General features: G+C 41.3%; 1 protein-coding gene across 2 annotated transcripts in view; it reads right to left on the reverse strand.

Annotated features, from left to right (window-relative positions):
• LOC110951091 (partitioning defective 3 homolog) overlaps positions 1-20,931 on the reverse strand; it is a 400,033-nt gene that overhangs the window by 70,768 nt on the left and 308,334 nt on the right. For both annotated transcript variants that reach the window (XM_051940403.1, XM_051940404.1), the window contains exon 21: positions 18,252-18,554. In XM_051940403.1, coding sequence (XP_051796363.1) covers positions 18,252-18,554 — 303 coding nt within the window. The remainder of the gene's footprint in view (positions 1-18,251; positions 18,555-20,931) is intronic.

A 20,931-nucleotide genomic window follows, 5' to 3' on the forward strand; every position in this document is an offset into this window, starting at 1 on the left:
CTCCAATGGTTGTTTTAAAGACAGACTGATGGGAGTGATGAGAGCTAGGGAGGAGAGGTGGAGGGAGGCGGTGTTTAAGGAGCGTCTCTCTGGAGAAGAGGGGCTGAGTTATGGAGCGTGGTGGAGACTGGAAACACCTCGCACCGTGATGGCCGGATGAATGATGGGATGGGAGTCTACAGCTGTGGCCTCGACGGGGAGGGGCAGGAGGGTGAAATGCTCTTCAGTGCAATCACTCTCGCTCTCTGGGAGGTGGAGGTCCAGTTGTCTCGCTGGATTCTATTATTCTGGATTAATCTTTGCCTTTGTGTCTACCTCTGTTCAGTTCACACTTCTGTTTAGCCTCTCTCTCTCTCTCTGTCTGCAATTTATTTATTTTTTTGTTGCCTTCTGGTTGTTATTTTCCTAACAATTTTCTCTCAGTCGTTAAGTCCCTTTGTGTTTATATCTCTCCTGCTGTGTCCTCCCTCTGGTGTCTTCTATCCCTAACTCACTTGCCCTTGCTCTTACTTCAGTAGGCACGTAGTGAGCAGAAATGTACACGTACAAAATCCTCTCATAAAAACCCATATAAATGACACAGCTTATGTCAGAACTAACTCAGTCAAACTGGACCACACAGATATCAAACAGACGCTGATGGAAGCAGCTACTTTTTGCCCATCCAGGATGACCTTCTATAAAAACCCTTCAGGCCAAAAAGATTACAGTATTTTGAAAGCAAACAGCAGATGGGCACACAATTCCATTCATACCGAAATAGATGTGCTATGCAGAGGAGGTCACCTTAATTTTCAAATCCAACACATATCAAAGGTAGATGCTTCTGAAAAACTACGACTTCTTACAAGATATAGCAGCTACTTACACAAACCCACAAAGTCTGCATGGATGTAGAGAGGAGAATGGAGACACAAGGCTGGTTTTAGTTACTTTGCATCAGTAAGTAAGCACAACAGTATAGAAGACCTTGAAATTTAGTCCCATTGACCAGAAAAATAGTATAATAACAACAAGCACTTGTCTGTAGCTGACCATTAGCACATCTGTGCCAAAGTTAAATCAAAGGTTAAGTCAACAAAAGAGCTTCATCCAGGAGACCAGGGTTTCTGTCCTATGTTAGAGCATTAATCTTACACTTAAGTTTGTCTTTCCCTTGTTGTTTGGTTAAGTTATAAGCACTAAGGTTTAGAAAAATAGTGCAGTTTGCATAAAAGTTTCATGCCAAGTATACCAGTTATCAGGGTGATGAGTTCTAGCCCATCTAATACACGATCGATTGGCTGAAAAAGAGCGTCAGTAATGCAATAAAATAAACGGCAAATTCAAGTTGATTTAAAATGCATTTGTCATACACACAAATGTAATCCGGATGAATATACATTTCCCTCAATATGTTATTGAAAATGCTGTCTAGTTGTATAGGAACGCCATTTTTGGGAGACAGAGCTGCTATTTCCACACTCCTTCATTCTCACTCTTTCATTCATCACCCATTTGCTTCCAGCTCTCTCTGCCCGTGCATGGAAGTGACGATGACACAGCATGCCACTCTGATTACAAGGTTAAAAGACACTGTCTGAGGAGTCACACAAACAGTGGCACTGCTAAAGTCACCCTCGCTAAAATAGAAATGACATCTGTCAGATGTGGCTGTAATCCTGTTTGTGATGAGTGTGCTCTCCAACAAAGACCCAAAATTAGGCACAAACGTACACACACACACACACACACACACACACACACACACACACACACATACAACAAACAAAATGAAAAATGTGCTGTAAACAGTTTGATTAAAGAGGACATTTTGCTGTCTGTTTGCATTGGTCACCTCCGGGCCATCAGACTGAATGAGACAAGACATGGGTGAGTGGGTGGTTCATAGGATTCATCCCGTCCCCCTGAACACCCAGATAAGATGATGCAAAAACATTACTTGCTTTTTTCCTGTCATCCTTCTCTTTTTCCTCATCTTCCTCCTTTTAACTAAGCTGATTAAAAGGCAACCCCCCACCACCACCACCACCACCTCATCCTCCAACCTCTCAACTCACCCGCCGTCTAACCCACAGCCCTGCGGCAGCATGGGACAGCGAGGAGCCCTAACTGCTTTCTGCATGAATATTAAGTGTGGGATTTGTGTCGCGGGTTTGAAATTGGAAATCACAAGTTTGACTAATCAGCTTTGGAGGTTCCACATTCGGGGTTTGTGTGTGTGTGTGTCTGTGTGCATCTCGTCCCTCGTCTCCAGTGGCAACAGAGAGTCCCCGCACACACAACCCTGCCGCCGCCACCACTGATCCTGCTGCGAGTCAGAGTGCTTATTCACTGCCTCAGCGGGGCCAAATACCCCCCCCCCCAACACACACACACACAAACTACTCCCCTGCATCCCCTCCCCGCTTCACTGTATTCACTCCCACCCACCTCCCATTTAAAAAGGGACCCAGAAATAGCCCAAGAGGCTATTAGGAAAAAATACAGCCAGAGGAGGAGGAAGCTGTAGGGTTTACTGTCCAAAGCCATTCAAGGGTACACTCCAGCATCTCTCTCTTATTCCCCCCCCCCTGTCATCCATCCTTCTCCCTCGCTCTTTCTGCCTCTCTTTGTTCTGATGAATCAGTGCTTTAGTGAACATGCTCATTATGGCTTGATAGCTGGGCCTTGTTCAGTATCCCTGGCATTGGTGGAGAATGGGGGAGAAAGACAGATAAAGAGACATAGAGGGGAAATGCAGGGTGGGGAGTAAAAGAGCGCACCAGGGAAAAAAAGGGAGAAAAAGAATAAGAATGAATGCAGACTGAGAGAAAGGAGCCTTAATGAAGCAGAACAGATCCCACGATGGAGGACAGATGAAATGAAGGGGAAGGACGCGACATGAAAGAACATCTCAGGTCTCCATCTTACAGAGGATGTTAACATTCAAATTTCCTTTGTCCTCCTCCGTCTTTTCTACAATGTGATCATATTTAGAACATCTTTGTCTTGTTCTATGCAAGACATGTTATTTTCAAGAGACAAATGCACTCCACTTGTCTTCAATCACATATATTACTTTTGCTTCAAGGTTGGAGCTATTGCTATCCATTTATGGAGTTTCAGCGCTTATAGAAATTGAAATGAGTTGTGTAAGAGATGAACATTACAGATAATATTCAGAGGTACTATTGATGATAGTAATAATCCAAATGTTCACTTTGCAAATGTCATGCAGCTTTAAAGAACCAACGTTTTACAAGAAGGGGTTTTGTCAAAAGCAGAAAATCTGTGATGAGTTTCATTACACAGAAGTAGAATGTTTCCTGGCCAACCTGAATATGTCCCCTGATAGCAATGTAAAAGAGCGACTTCAGGAAATACTTCAGGTACTGGGGCTATCAACAAATCTATTGCCCTTTCATCTTACAGTTTATGATCTCGCAGGACTGTGAGAGTGATTCCATTGTCCCTGATGATATACACCATGACTCAGGCTCTGCTGTGAAACAGATGTCTGGTGAGATTTACTGTGATTATGTAGATAAATAGTGAAACTACAGACATAACTATAGTTTAAATATGATCCTACTACAGATATTTTTTCATGTTGTGGATCCCCAGACAGACTCACTTCGTAGCACAGACGGTCATGTGGTAAGATTTTGTAAAGCTCCATATGGGAAGATTTAGAATTGTGTGTTAGCTCACACAGCATCAGTAGAAAGAAGAAAGTAGGAAAACTGGTGAATAGAATTGTCACGACTGCATTATACTGCACTTGGGATTGTTTGCAGACAGTTTTTGTAGATTTTACTTTCGACAAGTTCTGTTGAAATAAAATGGATTTACAAGTGAAACAGAAAAAAATGACAAAATATTCATACTGTTAACATATCATTTTACATTTCCCATAATGAAGCTCTGTAATTAGAAGCTCCTTTGTTGGACAGTGTCTGTGCAGAATCCAGCATACAGAGAACTGACGGTGCAGAAGTTTGGCACCTGCAAGATAATGTTTTATCTGTTAATGTATTTTTGGTATTTCCAGAGAGCAGATTTTGCATTTCAGTCAGCATACACTTACATTTATTAACATGGCACTGATGGATTTATTTGTTTTCAGGAAGAATAAATCCAGGGGCTAGCACTGTGATCTTGCAGCTAGAAGATTCGGGGTTTGCATCCCAGCCTTCCTGGGATCTTGTTAACAACGCCTGACGTACATCAGCGGGGTTACTGCATTCGCTTCGGTATCTGGCTGGCTGGGTAAGTATGTATGTATGCATGTATGTATGTATGTATGTGGGTGGGTGGGTATGTCCGGTCAGATATCTCTGCAAGTGCTGAAGTCAGGATAATCAAACTTGGCACTGAAGACCAGTCTAAGGTCCCCTGCTCAGTTGTGGAGTTACAGGTCAGCAGATCAAGTAGGAAGGGAGATACGTAGGATGAGCAAAGTTGATACAGAGCATCATGCATGGGCGTGGTTCTGCCCTCTACTGGGGGCTCGTCTAGTTAATTAACTGGTAACTCTAAATTGTCCCTAGGTGTGAATGCAAGTGTGATTATTTGTCTGTAAATGTAGCCCTGTAATAGACTGGCGACTTGTCCAAAGTGTCCCCTGACTTCACCCTAAATCAGCTGGGATAGGCTCCAGCCCCTCCACGACCCCAATGAGGATTAAGTGGTGTACAGAAAATGGAAGGGTGGATGGAATAAATCCACCATTATGTAAGACAATATGCAGGTAACAGGAATTTACTGAACAGAGACATCCTGCTGCAATCTGTTACTGGGAATGTTTGCGCTATCAACTTTAATTTTTCAGATTGGATTAGGACAGATAAGTGAAGTCACCATTTTCAATCAAGGACAAGAAATTAGGGCAAGCAAATGAGGAGGTGCTCACAAGGAAAGGCTTCTGCAAAGCCTGCCAATCAGATGACAGTCTCTGTTTAGAGAGGAGGGCCTTAAAGAGCATGTATTTCAGCCTAAGCTGGGACCACATTCATTCTAATGTGCTTTTCAGGAACCATAAAAAGGTGACTTTTGAAAATGTCACTGACCCTGTTGTAGTTTAAAAACTTAGGGTTGCGTTCTAGTCTAGAAAGGCAGAAAATGAGATTTTTGGAAACAATGACACAGACTGTCATGATTACTTTCATCTTTTACTTTCTGATTGATCATTGATGTCACTACATACCACTGCCTGATTTGTCATGCTCCTGTAACGTGACCATTTTCTGGAAGAAAACAGACATCAATCTTGAGTATTAGTAAATTCTACATTGATAATAAACTACAGTTGTTGCTGACCTTGTAGATTCTGTCAACAGTTGAAGTAAAGAAATCCCATCTGTTATGTTTTGCCGTTGCTGTTCTTCCTTAATACGATTTTCTAGCCAGCCCTCTGCTTCATGATTATACTGGCCTCTGTATGCCCAACATCCATGAATGCTCATGTGATATGCATTTTCAGCGTGTTACTATGCAAATTAAAACATATTATTGTGGATGTAGCCTGAGGAACTGCATAACATTCAGTATGAGATAAATAAGACCTTTTTGCAGGAGGAGACTGTGGACATAAAAAGCTACTCTATGGAGTTCCAGTATAAAAATTTAGAGCTGGAAATTAACATGATGTCTTTAAACTCAACTTCCTAAGTTCATAACAGAGTCCTTCTGCCCCAGTACAAGCTAACATCACATTGTTTTTACAGCAACATGAGATTTTGTACTGTTTCCACAGGCTGATTGGTAGTCCTTGTCACAAATCTTTTCTGGTTTTGCTTTATGATTAGAGTAACACAGTTTTGATCCAAAACAAGTATCAAAAGATTTGCTAAAATGAAAAACAACAAGCAAACAAATTTCCAGCTTGTGCAACTGGTTTTAAATGACAAAGCATTGCTGGCTGGAAAGTGGGAAATTGATCTCAAGCATCTGGTACACTTTGTTAAATCAGTCACATTGCAGGAATGTAAAGAATAATGAAATTTCTATGAAAGAGAAACTTACAAAATCACTGGTTTACTACAACAACAACAAATCGACCAGGTTCAAACCTAAGCTAGCAGTTTCTCAGTGCTGAAGTTACACAACTTAGTGTTGCTGCAGGACAGCTGTTTAACAGCTGACCCTGACCTCTGACCTCCGTGTGGAGGGGTGCAACCGAAATACCATAATTCCACATAAACCACATGTAGCATTTAAAAGGAGCAGTGCAACAGGAAGCAATTCTATGCAACCATATGCATTCCACTAGGCTTTTCCCTGCCACAGTCAGCTTCATCATCTGAGAGACACTCTGTCTTCACTCAGAACTCCTGCTCCCACTATCAAGCACCCTATTAAAGTCCATCTGCACTATCATCTCTGAGTCTGATGCATTATTAATAACTCACAGCTGAGAAGGAAAGGTAACACACAGGTCTTCAGGCACAAGTGCACACATGAACATCACTGCTCAAACACAAAGGCAATACTGAGCCATAAACACAAAACCATTAAATGCTTACCTACTCAACCATCACTGACATGCAATGGATAAATCACAACTTAGTACAAAAGGTCATAAAAAAGCTGTGGATTTTAATGGACATCCCTGACTACCACTAAAACATGGCCATTATTATGGCAGAGAATGACTGCAGGTAGGCCTGGCACTGAGCTGTTAATGACAGCCATATAACTCCAGGATGGGGATTATTCTTTATGTTTAATCATGGCAGAGAAGACTGTGTTTCTGGGATGATGTCTCTCACTGGGACGCTTACAGACCATCAGCCATAGAGGCTGTAAAGCTAAAGGATGGAGGAGCGCAGACAGGACACAGTCACACAGGTGTTTTAGGTTGTAATAGCCAACAGTAAGACAACAATATTGCACTCTCAGAAATGTACATAGATCTAATAAATGTCCAATTTAAGTGACAACAGAATGAAGCAGAAAAAATGTAACTGTACCTACATTATTTTTGCTTCTTACATGGTTACAAAGTAAAGTCATTTAAAGAGTTTTAATGAATTAATTGTCTTTCTACAATATAGGTGAAATGGTCATAGTTTGGCAAATATTTTAAAATTTACTAAAAACAAGATTAAATTATTATAAATCTGAATGTTTACTGTGTAGCTCTAGATAAGAGGGTAATGGAGACAAACAGCAGAGCTTATTAGCAGAGTCCAGCATGGCATCTGGTCCAATCAGTGAACCAATTCAATAAGTCTGACTAGGTTAAAATGCCTTTGGTTATTAACTTCCCTGGTAATTTCTTCTGGCACAAACAGGCCCCGCCAATCCAAGCAGATACAGTGGAAACTAAGATAATAATGTGATTGCCGTGAATAAGCCTGCTTTTCTTGGAGAACAAATCAGGCTCTAAGACCTTTGCCTCCGCGATGATCCATGATGACATCATGTGCCCATTACAGTGGACCAACAAGGCCATGTGTGGCCATTACTCTCTCACAAGGGACAAAGAGCATTTTTACAGGCATGCTGATGGCATTAGACATGTCTGGTGGCCTCCACAGGGTTTTATTAGCTTTCACAGAGAGCTGAAACAGGTCTGGCTCAGGTGACCTAATGAAGCACTTGTCCCATTTTGCTAGAGGGGCCCTAAAGCAGAGCCTGGGCCCAAGCAGAGCTTGTGGTGGATTGAAACACATACAGAGAAGCCCCTGGGCTTTCTGCGGTATATTCTGTTTTAATTCTGTTCTACCAGTGTGAGATGATGAAGTAATAGTCACAAACTGAACTCAATGCTCTCTGTATGACCACAGGTTATACACTCTGCTGACACACGTGGATATTTAACTCTCAGGCTAGAAAAGGTTGTGGCTGTCCAACAATATGGAACCACAAGTCTGGCATGAAGTTGCGCGAAATATTTAATATTCCTCCTGATCTGCTTCATTTGAAGTTCAAGCTTTATTTCTATTTCTTATCTACGTCACTGTGCAGCACATTTGCATAATTCCTGCCTAACGTAGAAATGAAAAAGGAGCAGCTTCCGTGCAGTCCACCATTCCTTTGACAGCAGAACCACTAAGGCTAAGTGTTTCTCCTTCCACTCATAGCTCTGCGGAACGTATTTTAGACAGAGGGTGAGAAGACGTGCCACAGCAATGTACAGTGTAAGAAAAATAATGTGAACCTGAATTGGCATGCAGATAACAAAAATAAAATGACATACCCTGGCCAAATTTGTGAAATATTGTCCTTTATTTTTTAGCAAATATGTTTGTTCATGGAAACATTTTTCTTTCATTTAGGGCTGGTGTTCAGACAAAACTATTTATTGTCATGCAGTTGTATTTGCTCTGATCATTCATGTTTTCATTAAAGAATGGAGCACATTTTACAAATTCTGCCAGTGTATGTAAACTTGTGAGCACAACTGCACCTGTAAATATGGACAATGTGAGCTCTTTGTTTTCAATGAAAACAATGGAACTCCTAATCTGACTACATGTTGCGATCAGCATGAAGGATTTTATGAAATACTATACTGTAGCTGTGAGATGAACCACGACAATAGCTGAGGATTATTCATCCACATACCAGTGTTATGAACATGTTAAATTAGAATGGAACACGATTACACCAGAAACAATTATTTATCCAGAACTGATGTGAAAGGCCTACAGTTTTTTCCACGACAAATCTTGTTCAAAACTTCCAAAAGACATTTTACACAAACAGCAGGAAAAATGTTGGTGCTGTGCACTATTTCAAAACCTCCTCATGAGTCAATCTCAAATATTGGAAGGAGGCTTAAGACAGATGGAATGTGTCGCTGGCTGGTCTTGTGGATTTGGGACGTATTCACCCATTCAGCTCCCTGTAATTACAAAGGCTTTTTGCTGAGATCCGATTTGCCACTGGAAGCTTGTTCAAGGCACCGGGATTGGAACGACAATGGCGTAGTCTGACAAAGGAATATGGATACTGCTCTTAAAATAGAGAGAACTAATGCTGCTCTGTGTTGAGTGCACGGGCTCGCTGACTCAGATGTGGGCAAGGTAAATTTAATTATGTGCCCTGTACACACTGGCTAGATTTCGATTAGAAAGAACCAACTTCTTGATACAGTTGCACCCCAGTGACCACTTAGAAAGTAGCGTTGAGGATGCAGTCTGATATTTGATGGAGAATACAACTAAAGGCCTAAATAGTTCTAATGTCTGTGAAGTGTCACCTTCCACATATAATGTTATGGACTTGAATCCTCTCTAAAAGCAAATGTGAATCTAGTTCTGTCCCAGTGCAACGGGAGAGTCCTGTACTGAGAAACAGAGCTGGTACCATTGATTTAACACTATAGTCACAGATATTTTGTGATTTGTCCAGATATTACATTTTTAATATTATAAATAGTACTTTTTTTTAAAAAAGAAGAATAAAATTGTTGTGGATTACATTACAAGTAAATTACAAATATTTAGTGTTTTCTTAAGAATTTGAAACATATTGGGTGTCATCAAACCACAGGCTAAGCTTCCAGCTGGTTTACTTCTGTTATTTATAAAAATGGCCACGATTATTGTTACATCTGAGTAAAATTCAAGTGTTTACAGTGACAGCGAAAAAAATTTAGATTTGGGTTGATTAGTGCAGGCAGTTGCCAAGAGACAGACGAAAGTAGCCTGCAAATATCTCAAAAGTCATTTATCAGTGTGGAGCTGATTCCAGGTTTTGGTGCATACGTATGGAGTGTATTCACTAAAAACAGATCTGAGGCGTAGCAGGCTGTTCAGCATTTGATGCTCTTGATAAAATATGATTTTGGTGGCTGTAAGTTGTCAAGGTAACAGATTTAAAATTTGTAGTTTAAGAAATCTATTAATTCTACAAGCCCTATGCTGTTTTTAGAGTCATACCTTCATATGTAAGCTACTATCTTGGTCATTTAAAGGGACAGCCATAGGCACAATTACAAAGATCCAATTTCACTTTTTCTTGTAATATGATATTAGTAAATCATTGCATACATCTGTTAAAATATATAACAAGTGTATTACATAGAGATCACATATGTAGCTGTAAGCATATCTTTGCAGTGATGACTACTTTTGACTTGACTGTACGATGTGAATTGGTCTATAAAAATGAGGATCAGAATGAAGTATCTAGTCAGGGCATAACCTCCATCCTATCACTAACACACAATACCAACAAGTTCCTTTTTGAAAATTTATACAAGGTATTTATTATTTGATTCAGTGACTTAGTTGATGCCCTTGTCCTTGTCTATTATTGTTTCTTTCTAACAGGGAGCACTGTTTCATATTCTGTTGTGTTCTGTTGTGTAGTCATATCTAATTTCTTTCTTTGTCCAGTTTACTCTCTTGTGTCTTCCACAAGTATTTACAGTGAGAAGGGAAGCCCTAAACACTTCCTAATGCCTCCACGAGCTTCCACTTTACAGTAAACAATGACTTCCTTGACCTCACTTCACTAGCTGCAAACATCAGAGCGCAGAAGGAAGAATGCGGCAGTTAGGATCCAAGCCTGACACTCTGAGGTCACTTTCATGTGTATCTGTGTGTTTACATCTGCTGTAGCTGAAGCGAGAGATGAAAGTAAGGTGAGGAGGATGAAGAGGCATGAGAGTCATCTGCTTGCTGACGTGGTTCATAGTGCAAACCCACGCTCTGCAGTCACCTGCCTCTCAATCACATTCCTCACCTGATCTATTTCTGGAGAGGCTGTGAGACAGCAGCGGGCAGCAGGGATGAAAGCAGTGATGCTATGTTAGCGGAGAGGACCCGTGATTAGTTTATGAAATTGGGTTATCTATCATGTGAAAAACAGAGTTTCTCACAGAGGAGCCTCATATTCACATAACAGGCACACCACGGTGTGTGTCTCAGTGATTGAATTCAGAGAGAAGTATATCCCACATTTGCAAACAGCATGCTCTCTGTGTGCTTTCTCCCAATTAGTCGCCATGACATTTTCCAAACAAATCATCACATTTATTCTGAATTGCAGAGGAAAACTTGCCAGGACCGGCAAATGCCTGTCTTTTTTGTGAATCTCTGCTTTGTGCAGCACAGTCGGGAACAGTATCAGGCATCTTCCACCTTCAGGAGAATTGAAGGGGGATTAACTGTCTATTTGCAGCTGCTGATTGCCAGGAATGGGATGCCCTCCGGTGCTGATCAACAAACGAGGCTTCGGCAGCCCTCGGCCACATTCAAACTCCCCCCATCTTCACTTCCCATTTTGTCTGCTAGGGCATGCCTGCCCTATATGGCACGCTCCCCTCCTTTCCTTTCATCTTCTTGTGAAAATTCATTAGGTACTGTATGCATGTCTTCCAGGCTTTGAAGGACGTTGATAAAATACTGTACGCGCAACCTTAATCAGCTTGATCCACTTGATGTAGAGTTGAAGGGGAGGTGGGTCTATATCTCTCTCTCACGCTTCCTTTCCTCCCTCTCTCTCTCTTTCTCTCTCTCTCTCTATTTCTCGATCTGCTTTCAGGCTGTTTGCTTTCTTAAATGAACGTAATGGTACAAACGGAGGATAAATTGCCTTCTGTGCGCTCCATCTCATCACATCCATCCCACAGGGCCCTTTCCAAAGCGGGTGGGTAAAAAAAAAAAAAAAAAAAAAAAACAGACCAGGAAAATAATTCACTTGCTTTGCCTGGGAGATACACGTTGCTATCTGTGTAGAACCCCTACGATAAGGTTGATGTGCATTTGGTGCATTAGGCCTCCTGCACTATCACCACAGCACAGAGCCGGCTGAGAGAAAAGGGCAAAAGTCAGTGCACAAATGTGTGGTGTCTGTATGAGACCTGCACCCTCGTTTTGTAACCTATATACAGGGTTTACACTGAGCTCGTCCAAAGCTGTGTGGCAACTGAAACATCATCTACACAGCTCTGCCATGTGTGGAAGATGTCCTGAAGACAGAGCTAAAAACAGCTGACCTTAGGATTCACCTGAGGGCTCATTCATCAGATATCTTAACAGGAGCTAACATTGTAGATGAACTCTCCCCATCATGTCAGTGTCTCACTTTTATTTTCAATTATAGCAGAAGAAGGTAGCACTCCGTACATTTACTGTGACACTAATTTCACACCCACGCAAGGACACTCAGAGGGAGTAATAGAAAACGCTGGCGGATGTAAGAGACAAACAAAATATGCTTCCAAGACTGTGGGAATAAAATGCGATAGAGTCAGCACTGAGTCTTTAGTCTTGTTTAACTTGGCAGCCTAGAAGAGGTGAAGGAACCAGACACCCCAGACAGAAACCCTGGACCAACAGAGATACCGATGACTTCATAAAATTCAATTAGTTACCTCTAATGTACGTGTCTCATGAAAGAAACCTGTTCCTTGATGCTAGACGTATCAATTGTCCTCCATTGGGAACTGCAAGAAAACGTTATTAGAGACTTACGAGCTGTTATTAAAGTCTTAACGCAGATGCAGGGCTCGTAAAAGATTCATTTGTTTACCAATGAATTATTGAGAGGTAGGATTTAATCAAAGCTACAGATGTTGCAGTCAGAAAATGTTGTTAATCTCACTTTGATTGCATCCAAATGAAAATACAGACGAAAAAAATCACAGAGGCTGATTGGTGATTGCAGAGTTAATTACAGACGCCAAATAATAGACAGTAAACAATAAAAAAGTGATTACTTCCAACGGCCTCAGTGATCATCTGACTGAGGGGGAGCATCACTGTTCATAAGGACTTACTCTTCATCTGCATTACTTTAATGGAGTGGTCCAATGGTCCATTCAGACAATATGGCACATAGCAGAACGAAATGATCACGAGTCTCTACTGGAAGGCGACTGTTATCATTTCTGGTCAAAAACCATGAAGGGGACGGAAGAAACGAGACAAGCTGAGCAGTTCTCAGTAATACTGGTTAAAACAATAGTGAGGGTAAAGGGGTTGGGCAGACGTATCTTCCTCTGAGGTGTGAATGTGTCTCAAGCCTCAGAGTGGGAAGGTAGCGAGAGGGGAGAAATCCCCACAAACTTTCTCTTGAGATGAAAAGCCTGACCTTTTATCAGCTGCGGAAAATGCATTAGCAGCCTCTTAATCCAATTTCAAGACCATGCAAAATGGAGGTTTGACTGAATTTTAGTGTGGCGAGAGCAGGGAGAAAAAACACAGTGAGTGTTTCTTTAGGTGAGGATCATTGGGTTCTGTTTCTCTTCTTGCTGCCTGCTTGCCAGACTCTTCGGATCTGCTGACTTGCAGGGGACTTCAAGGGCTTTGCACAGTTGAGCTCTGTGAGCTCCATATCTTTTTCTCCCTCCGCCCCCCCCCCCCACCTCTTCCTCTGTGTCTCTTCGACTCTTTCTTGCTCGTGCTCTAAGGAGCTTTAGAAACTCAACTGGGTAATGGGAGCAGCAGTCAATCAAATTGCAGTTTCAAAGGTGATGCTTTGTTTCACGCTCACTTCCCACATATCCCATCGAGCCTGGCACCTGTCAGGCTGCCGTTTTGAAACGCATCATCCGATGTCAGTCACCCAAACCACCCGGTCCCTAAGCAGATGGAGGGGTTGACTTGTCAGCTGCCTGTCGACAAATGAGGTCATTCCATTTTGCGAGGTCTACTTTGTTTTTAATAAGGTGAGGCAAAACAATCTAAAAAGAAAACATTGTGTTGAAGTGTCTATGTCTGACTCACTTTCATGTAAACTCAGTTACAGACTGAGCTGAATTCATGCTACAGGTTTTAGGGTGAAAAATGATATTTACGTTTACTTTATATGAGGTTCTAACAAATTTAACATAAATAAATCCTATATTTCTATTGGTGCCCTTCAATTTTACTGAGTCTGACAGCATTGTCAAAACACCACTGGAGCTGCCAGTTCTAATAACTCGGAGGTTAGTAATAAATTGTCAAGTGAGCTCTTGTTGTACCGTGATCCCACAGAGGAACAGTAAAACCTGATACGGCAGAGTGGGCAGGATCTCTGGACGCCCACTGCAACTAGGGGTCCTCGTATCTCCAAGGGGTTTATAGGCTCAGGTCTGCCTCATTCCAGCTTTACAGTCACACTGACCTTCCCATTAGGGCTCTATTACCAAAGGTCTATTAGAGAGAGAGGCAAACATCCAGGCTATTTATCCAGCTGCAGCCTCTTCTTATGAACTGTAGTGGATAAACAAGGGTGCAACTTTGTAAGGCTTGCAGAGTCATGGGTGAATGCCTTTATAAGGGCACAGACATATAAACACAAGAAGCTTAAATTAGTCCAAGGCATAAAGTATAATGTACAGTAACTGGCAATCACAGGAATTTGGACCCCACCTCTTCTCAAACAGAGCGACTCCCCACATCAACAAAGGGCCCCTAAAGGGTTTAATTAGTTGACTGGATCTAACGAGATGTCCTCTATCTGACTAAAATGCTGTGTTGTAATGACAGCAACCAGGGATGTAAGGTAAACAGCCTGATGGGAATTCAGACTCCTGAGTACACTAGCATCTTTTCATGTCTTTCCAGCTATGCAAATGTTTGATTTGGTGGTTTTTAGATGAAAGATTAGACTAGTTATTTTCCTACACATTTTCTAGCTTTTCCTAGAGAAGACAGCATGGTAAAGGAAAGGCTGTCGGCTAATTTCCACTCAGTGTAAGTCCATTTACTTGTTTCCTGGAACCTGCTTTACAAGGTAAGGTTTGTGCAATGGTGCCATGCTTCTAGAGGTCATATGATAATCAGGAGATGGCCTCCACCATGGTAAAATCCCCATATAATATTATTTACTATGCTGTGAGAGAATGGCAACAAGCCAACAAGAGAGTGCTGGGTTTACTTTTTTATCTCTATATGTATTTTTATACATATATGCAAACAAATGTAAAGCAATTTTCTCTGGATGGATTAAATCTGTGCTCAAATTTATTTTGGAATAATTTAATTTGTTTTTGTAAATTGTGTACTGCTACACACTGCAGTCAGGTGAAATGGCAGTGGATTTTATAGGAATTTACTTGTTCTGCATGTCCAGTTCTTTCAGTTGTGTTACAAGGTGCAAGTAAGCTGTCAGATCTCTGACTATGGACCTTAACTCTGCCAGAAAGTAACTCCGATAGCCCAGTAAAGAAGGATCCATAATCTGTCTCTTTGATCAGAGTGTGTTTCTCCAGGGTCCACCTCAGAAAGAGGTAACAGTATCCCAGTCAGGGTTAAATGCTAGATTCTTCTCTTTCATACTGAAGACTGACTGACAGCCAGGAATGAGCTGCTTTCCATGAACAAACTTCATGCAGGAAATTCATGTCATCTCTGCAGTTCAAAAATATAAGGCTTAAGTAGCAGCAGCAGGATGAAAAGGCGAAAGTGATATAGCTAAAAAGGTAAATCAACAGCTCTCAGTGAAGTTTTGCTGTCTTGATACATGGATTAGTTAGAAACGATTACAAATTCAGTTGTGTTGGCACCTTATACTTGACAATGAAAGTTCCATTAAGTTTTATTTAGAAATGCAAATTACTGTTTATGTTTGTTATGATAGGCAAGTGACGGGAGTCTTGAATCTGAATGTGTTTCAAGCTCCTTTTTGCAAATTGTAAATAGAAAGCCTCTGAGTGAAATAAAAACTAGTGAATATTATTATATCTCAAAGGCAGCAAGACAAATAATACAGGCACACGGCTGGGCTGGCATACACAAGATATGCAAAGCAGCAAGAGGTGCAAAACAGAAATGCAGTGTTGAACATGTGGTGCATATTTCAAATCAAATCACAACACTTGCAACAGCTAATCCTGTCCCTGCATATAAAACTCTATACTCTGCTGTCAATACTCAAGGCTCAGACTCCAAACTGAATATAAAGTTGTATTTATAATTAACCTGTAGCACTAAGCTTTCAATGCTAAAATAAACCAACGAAGGTGAGAGCTCAGTATTTCTAAGAAACCGCAAGGAGAAAAGGTGAGTATAAGATCGATTCTTTTTATGTTATTTGAAAGCAAACTATTTCAAGGATGACCTCATAAATAGTAAAATATATTCATATTCTAATCCAAAAATGTATTTACAAAAATGGAACACCTTCCAGATGGTCAGAGGAAGGTTGGGCAAAATCTGAATTAACCAAAGAAGCACAATTTTTGACAAAAAAAAAATCCTATCAAAGCAACAGAGCATGTTTACAACTAGACCCTTCACACTGGAGGAACCTTGCATAACCCTTGTTTTCTCAGTGAAAACCACTAAACAGATTGCTATTTATATTTCCACTGGCAGTGGGGTAGAAAAAACACTGTATGGTTTCATGCTATAGTCCTGCACAGAGCGCATTGATATTCCAACTGACAATCAATAGCATCAGTCTGTCACTGAACAACATCTTAGACTCCTGTGATCTGAATCAACAGTCACACAGCATTAGTCATGCACTGTCTTGTATTCCTTTTTTTTTTTTTTTTTTTTTGTCCTGTCTGGCAACAGAGCAGGCAGAATGGGGATCTGGCTGCTGCATTGTGCCATACAAGTTTGCTTTTCCAAGGGGAGTTTATAAGTATAAGACTCCCCTTGATACTGTACAGTAATTTATTTAGTTTGAATACTTGTTGATTAGTTAAATATACATAAATTTGCCAGACCTGACAGTATTCCTTATTTAACTAGCTGTCAGGCTGGTCGTTAATTTCTGTGGGTTAGTTTACACTAAAGAGTTGCTATGACTACAGCATACAGAGGAAACCTGTAGAAGTAATCTTCATTTAAAGCATACAGATCTGTGGCCTTCACTAAGCCCTGGATATATTGGCACATGGATTTAGTGGGCCATCAGAGGGGACAGATAACCTTGCCATTTCTGCTCTCGTTGTTATAGGAGGGTTACATGATGGAGATTCTGCCTCTGTAAATCCTCTTAAAACACACTCACACACCCAGAGTGAGGTGCTCGGTGTTGGTCACACACAGTAACACATACACTTCAGCCCCGAGCCCAGCAGTGAAAGGTCACAAACCCCCAAGTGACAGATGTCAATCACGGGAGGTGAGTACCATCCAATCCCTTAATAACACCCTGAAAGGTTCTGGGAGACCATGGGAATAGTGGTGTCCAGGCTTCTAAGCACTGGACATGACCTAGAGGAAATCTGCACCCTGAGATCACCTCAAATAAGTGAAGATACAGCCGTTAGGATTCAGTGGAATAAACCGTACGATACAACAGAATGAAACTGAATTAAACTGAATGAAATGTTAAACTCCTTGCAAATGCTAGATTGAGAACATATACATGTCATGTAGAGAAAGAAAGTTTCTTAAAACAGATGCCCTCATTAGAAAATGCATTTATATTAATAATCATATCATTGTTTACCAATTTACTTCTGTAAAATGGACAACAAAGTAATATTACAAAAAAGTGCAGGTTTCACAAAATCAGATTGATTTAGGCTTTGTTTGTTTCTTGGACATGTTGCTACATGGTTGTCATTATTTAACTAAAAAGTGAAAAGTCATATCACTTGTCAGCAGAAAAACCTTATCACTTTCATTGACAATGTTAAGCAAAAAAACATGGTTGCTTTCTTGTTGAAGTCTTGCCAAAACAAACAAACAAAACAAAAAACAAACCCCCCAAAAAACAACCTAAACTTAAAGTGTACAACATATGTGGAAGAAGCACATAGTGGCTTTATATAATCACATATTAGCACAGTTAAATGAAACTAAAGCTCTGCATGGCGCTGTCACACATCAAATATTTGTATTGACATGGAGGAGCATTACAGCGCCCCAGCAACAAGAAGCTGAACTGAGATGCAGTATGACTGACTGAAAAGGTGTGTGAGAGGCTGGGGAGGATTACCTGTGATCCAAGGATAATGAAAAAAAAAGAGATCTGATATTAAATTCTAACACATGGAGAATTACTGATAGGCTCCTGGTGTTCTTCTACTTTGTCTGTGCATTTTACCTGCCTGCTCTGGGGAATGCCTTGTAGGACAGAGCATGCGATAAAGCCCTATGTGAAATTCATTGTTTTCCTGTGAGCCATGTGTCCCGCATGACGAGTAAAAGTGAACACATAAAATCACACTACTGCTTATACATTATAGATGAAGTGTAAATGAACTAGACTGTTGCAAAGGACAAGCACAATGCACAAAGCTAGTTAGTGTTACTGGAATGAGCAGGAAAGGTAGAGAGTACAAAGTACAGTGTTGTACACTGAGTACTGCAGATGTGATTGTGTGAACGCCTGCATGTGGACAGTTTTTTGGGGTCTCCTACCTGTCTGAAGCTGCAGGGCGTCCATTGCGTGGCTTGTTGACCTGGGCGTACAGCGCCTCCAGGGGCGGACCGTTGTCTGGAAGGCTCAGTGGAGGGTGAGGGCTCTGAGGACTCTGAGGGAGGTGGTAGGGGTGGCTGTAAGGGTCTATGCTGCTGCTATCTACCGACGAGTCTAAAGATCCAATGCCAGCGTACGTGTGGTCCTCATCTGAGCTGAAGGTGCGGCTGACAACATCTTGGATCTCGGCGTACTCTCTCTCCTTTGCCTGCTTCTCCCGAAGTTCTCGTGTCTTGGCCTGTATTCTGTGATGGACAAATCAAGGATGTGATCAGGGTTGATAGCGCTAACAAAAAAAAAAGGATGTTAAAAATGGATTTGTTATAATTTCCTGATTAAAAAAAAAATGTAGTCAGTAATCTAACTGAAGTACCATAATGATTAGGTAATGTGACTTTAGGGTTTTCTGTCACTTTTGGACTACCTTTACACCCAATATCCAAATTGGAGAAAAGAAATATCAATATGGTGACTTTACTGAAGGGTAAGTTGCCATCCCATGTTCAGCTACCAGATGGAGTGAGATTCTGAGAAAGTGGCAGTGACATTTAACGATTGATCTGACAACTGAGCAAATCCAGTCTCCATGTTGGGGACAATTCATAATTATAAGTAGCCTAGTTAATGAAGTTCCTGCTGTTGCGTCTTGTACATAAAGGAACACGTCTTTCTGACTTTGAAAAAGCTAATATGGTGCTGCTGGCATGTATGTGTACATATATATGCAATAAATATGTATTTTTCTTGATGAGGGACTTTATTTTATCTTATTTGTAGAACAAACTGAATGAGGCAAAACTTACGATGAAGGTCTGTTAAGTATATACCTCTTTCAACAAGGCTTAAAAAACACAAACTATGGCTATTGTACCGTCTGTGATGTTTATGGACCACTGTTGCTGTTAGCAACCCTGACATGGACTATATTGTTCTTTAGCCTATAATACTTCTGATCTTCTTTTCACTAACTGTATGGGTAATGTCTTGCTTTTGGTATCCTAATTATACCATGCCATATTCCCTTATTGCCCTGGCCTGGATGTGATATGAATCTGTGACCCATCTGGCTTACTAAAAACCGAGGAAAAAAAGACATAACATGTTTAAACAACATTATCCCTCTGTGACGAAAATACATTTTAAATTTACTTGAGTTCCACATGATCAGGCTGACAAATAGTAGCACTTTTCAGCAGTTAAATGTTTTGGACCATTTAAAATGCAGAAAATCAAGCAATGCTTTACAACCTCTATTCATCGCCTTTGTCTCAGGGTAATGTATGTATTTTGCCAACTTAATCTAGTGCAAAAGAAGAATATCAAATGGCATAACGTTAACTAGTTCTTAAAGGATTATTTCTGTTTTTTCAGGGACTGTGTTTGTTTGAATGGCTTTAAATAAGGACCTAGTGTAATACTCTGTCCTGGATTCAGAAAGGCTTACAGCAGCATTCCAACTTTTAACTTTAATCTTAAATATTGATCAGTCCAGACTTGAGACGAACAGGCCTCTCCTCCACAAACTTCCAAAGTGGCTTTCGTCTCTTGAGTAACAGGGATTGGGAATAGAGAAAAATAAGTCCTCCAGAGAGCGAAGCCGTACGGCATTATTGAAATATGCAGCTTTCCATGAGCCACTAGTTGGCCAGGACGAGCGTACTGATCTTATCCCCGAGGCTCTCTAACGAAAAAACAAGGTGGGGGGAGACTGTCAGGCCTCCTCTTCCTCCTTCCCGCCCCTTCCTCTCCCTCCATGTTGTTGCTCACCCCAGGACCACTGCCACACAACAGAGCCTTTCACAGACCTTTCCTGTCTCAAAGAATGGTTCCATGTGAATGGCCATCTGTCCGCAGCTAACAAGACACAGTCATGGTGTTGAATGGGAGTAAGGAGAGTTGGTGTTGCAGGAGCAGGGAGTTGGACAGTGAGGAGAGGGGAGTGCTGAGGAAAGGTGACGAAGGGGAGCTGACCTCCCACTGTGGTGACCCTGGCAGCAGCCACTAGATTGCTCACTAGCTCCAGATGTTATATGTGCTGTAGGGTAACACACTCATCCACACGGGGATGCAAGCATGCCGCCTCCCACTGGTGCTAGACTTCCCTATTACCTCAGGTCATAACTGACCTCTGACCCCGCCCCCACTGCTGCTCCTAACAGATGATTGACAGGTTTGGAAGAGAGCTACAATTCCCCCTAGAACTCACACTCCCATGTCTGTGTATTTTAATAACAGTAATCACATTTCAAACAATCCCCATTTTTCAGTGCCGGATTAACCCAATTCCCACATCCTACCCATAGACTGCCTTGTTTATTTTTAGCCGTCCAAAATCCCATTTTCTCAGCATTATCTGCAGAATGAGATTTTGATGGAGGCCTGATGCAATGTTGCGTGATGTGCAGTCATTTACAAAGCCGCCTCGAAGCTGGTTTGCCGTATTTTTGCATTGTCGTGGACCAGGTACATTATGAAAATAAGCTCAGTTGTGTGGAGTGAGTTTGTGCTCACTTTCACCCGTGGTGTCAGGAAAAAGAAAACAAGCCTAAGACAGGAAAAACACTAATTCCCAGAAGCCCCTTTACCTGCCATCTGGCTAAAATGATGTCAGATCTCTGCCAG

The sequence above is a fragment of the Acanthochromis polyacanthus genome, chromosome 20 (assembly GCF_021347895.1).
Source record: "Acanthochromis polyacanthus isolate Apoly-LR-REF ecotype Palm Island chromosome 20, KAUST_Apoly_ChrSc, whole genome shotgun sequence".
NCBI lineage: Eukaryota > Metazoa > Chordata > Actinopteri > Pomacentridae > Acanthochromis > Acanthochromis polyacanthus.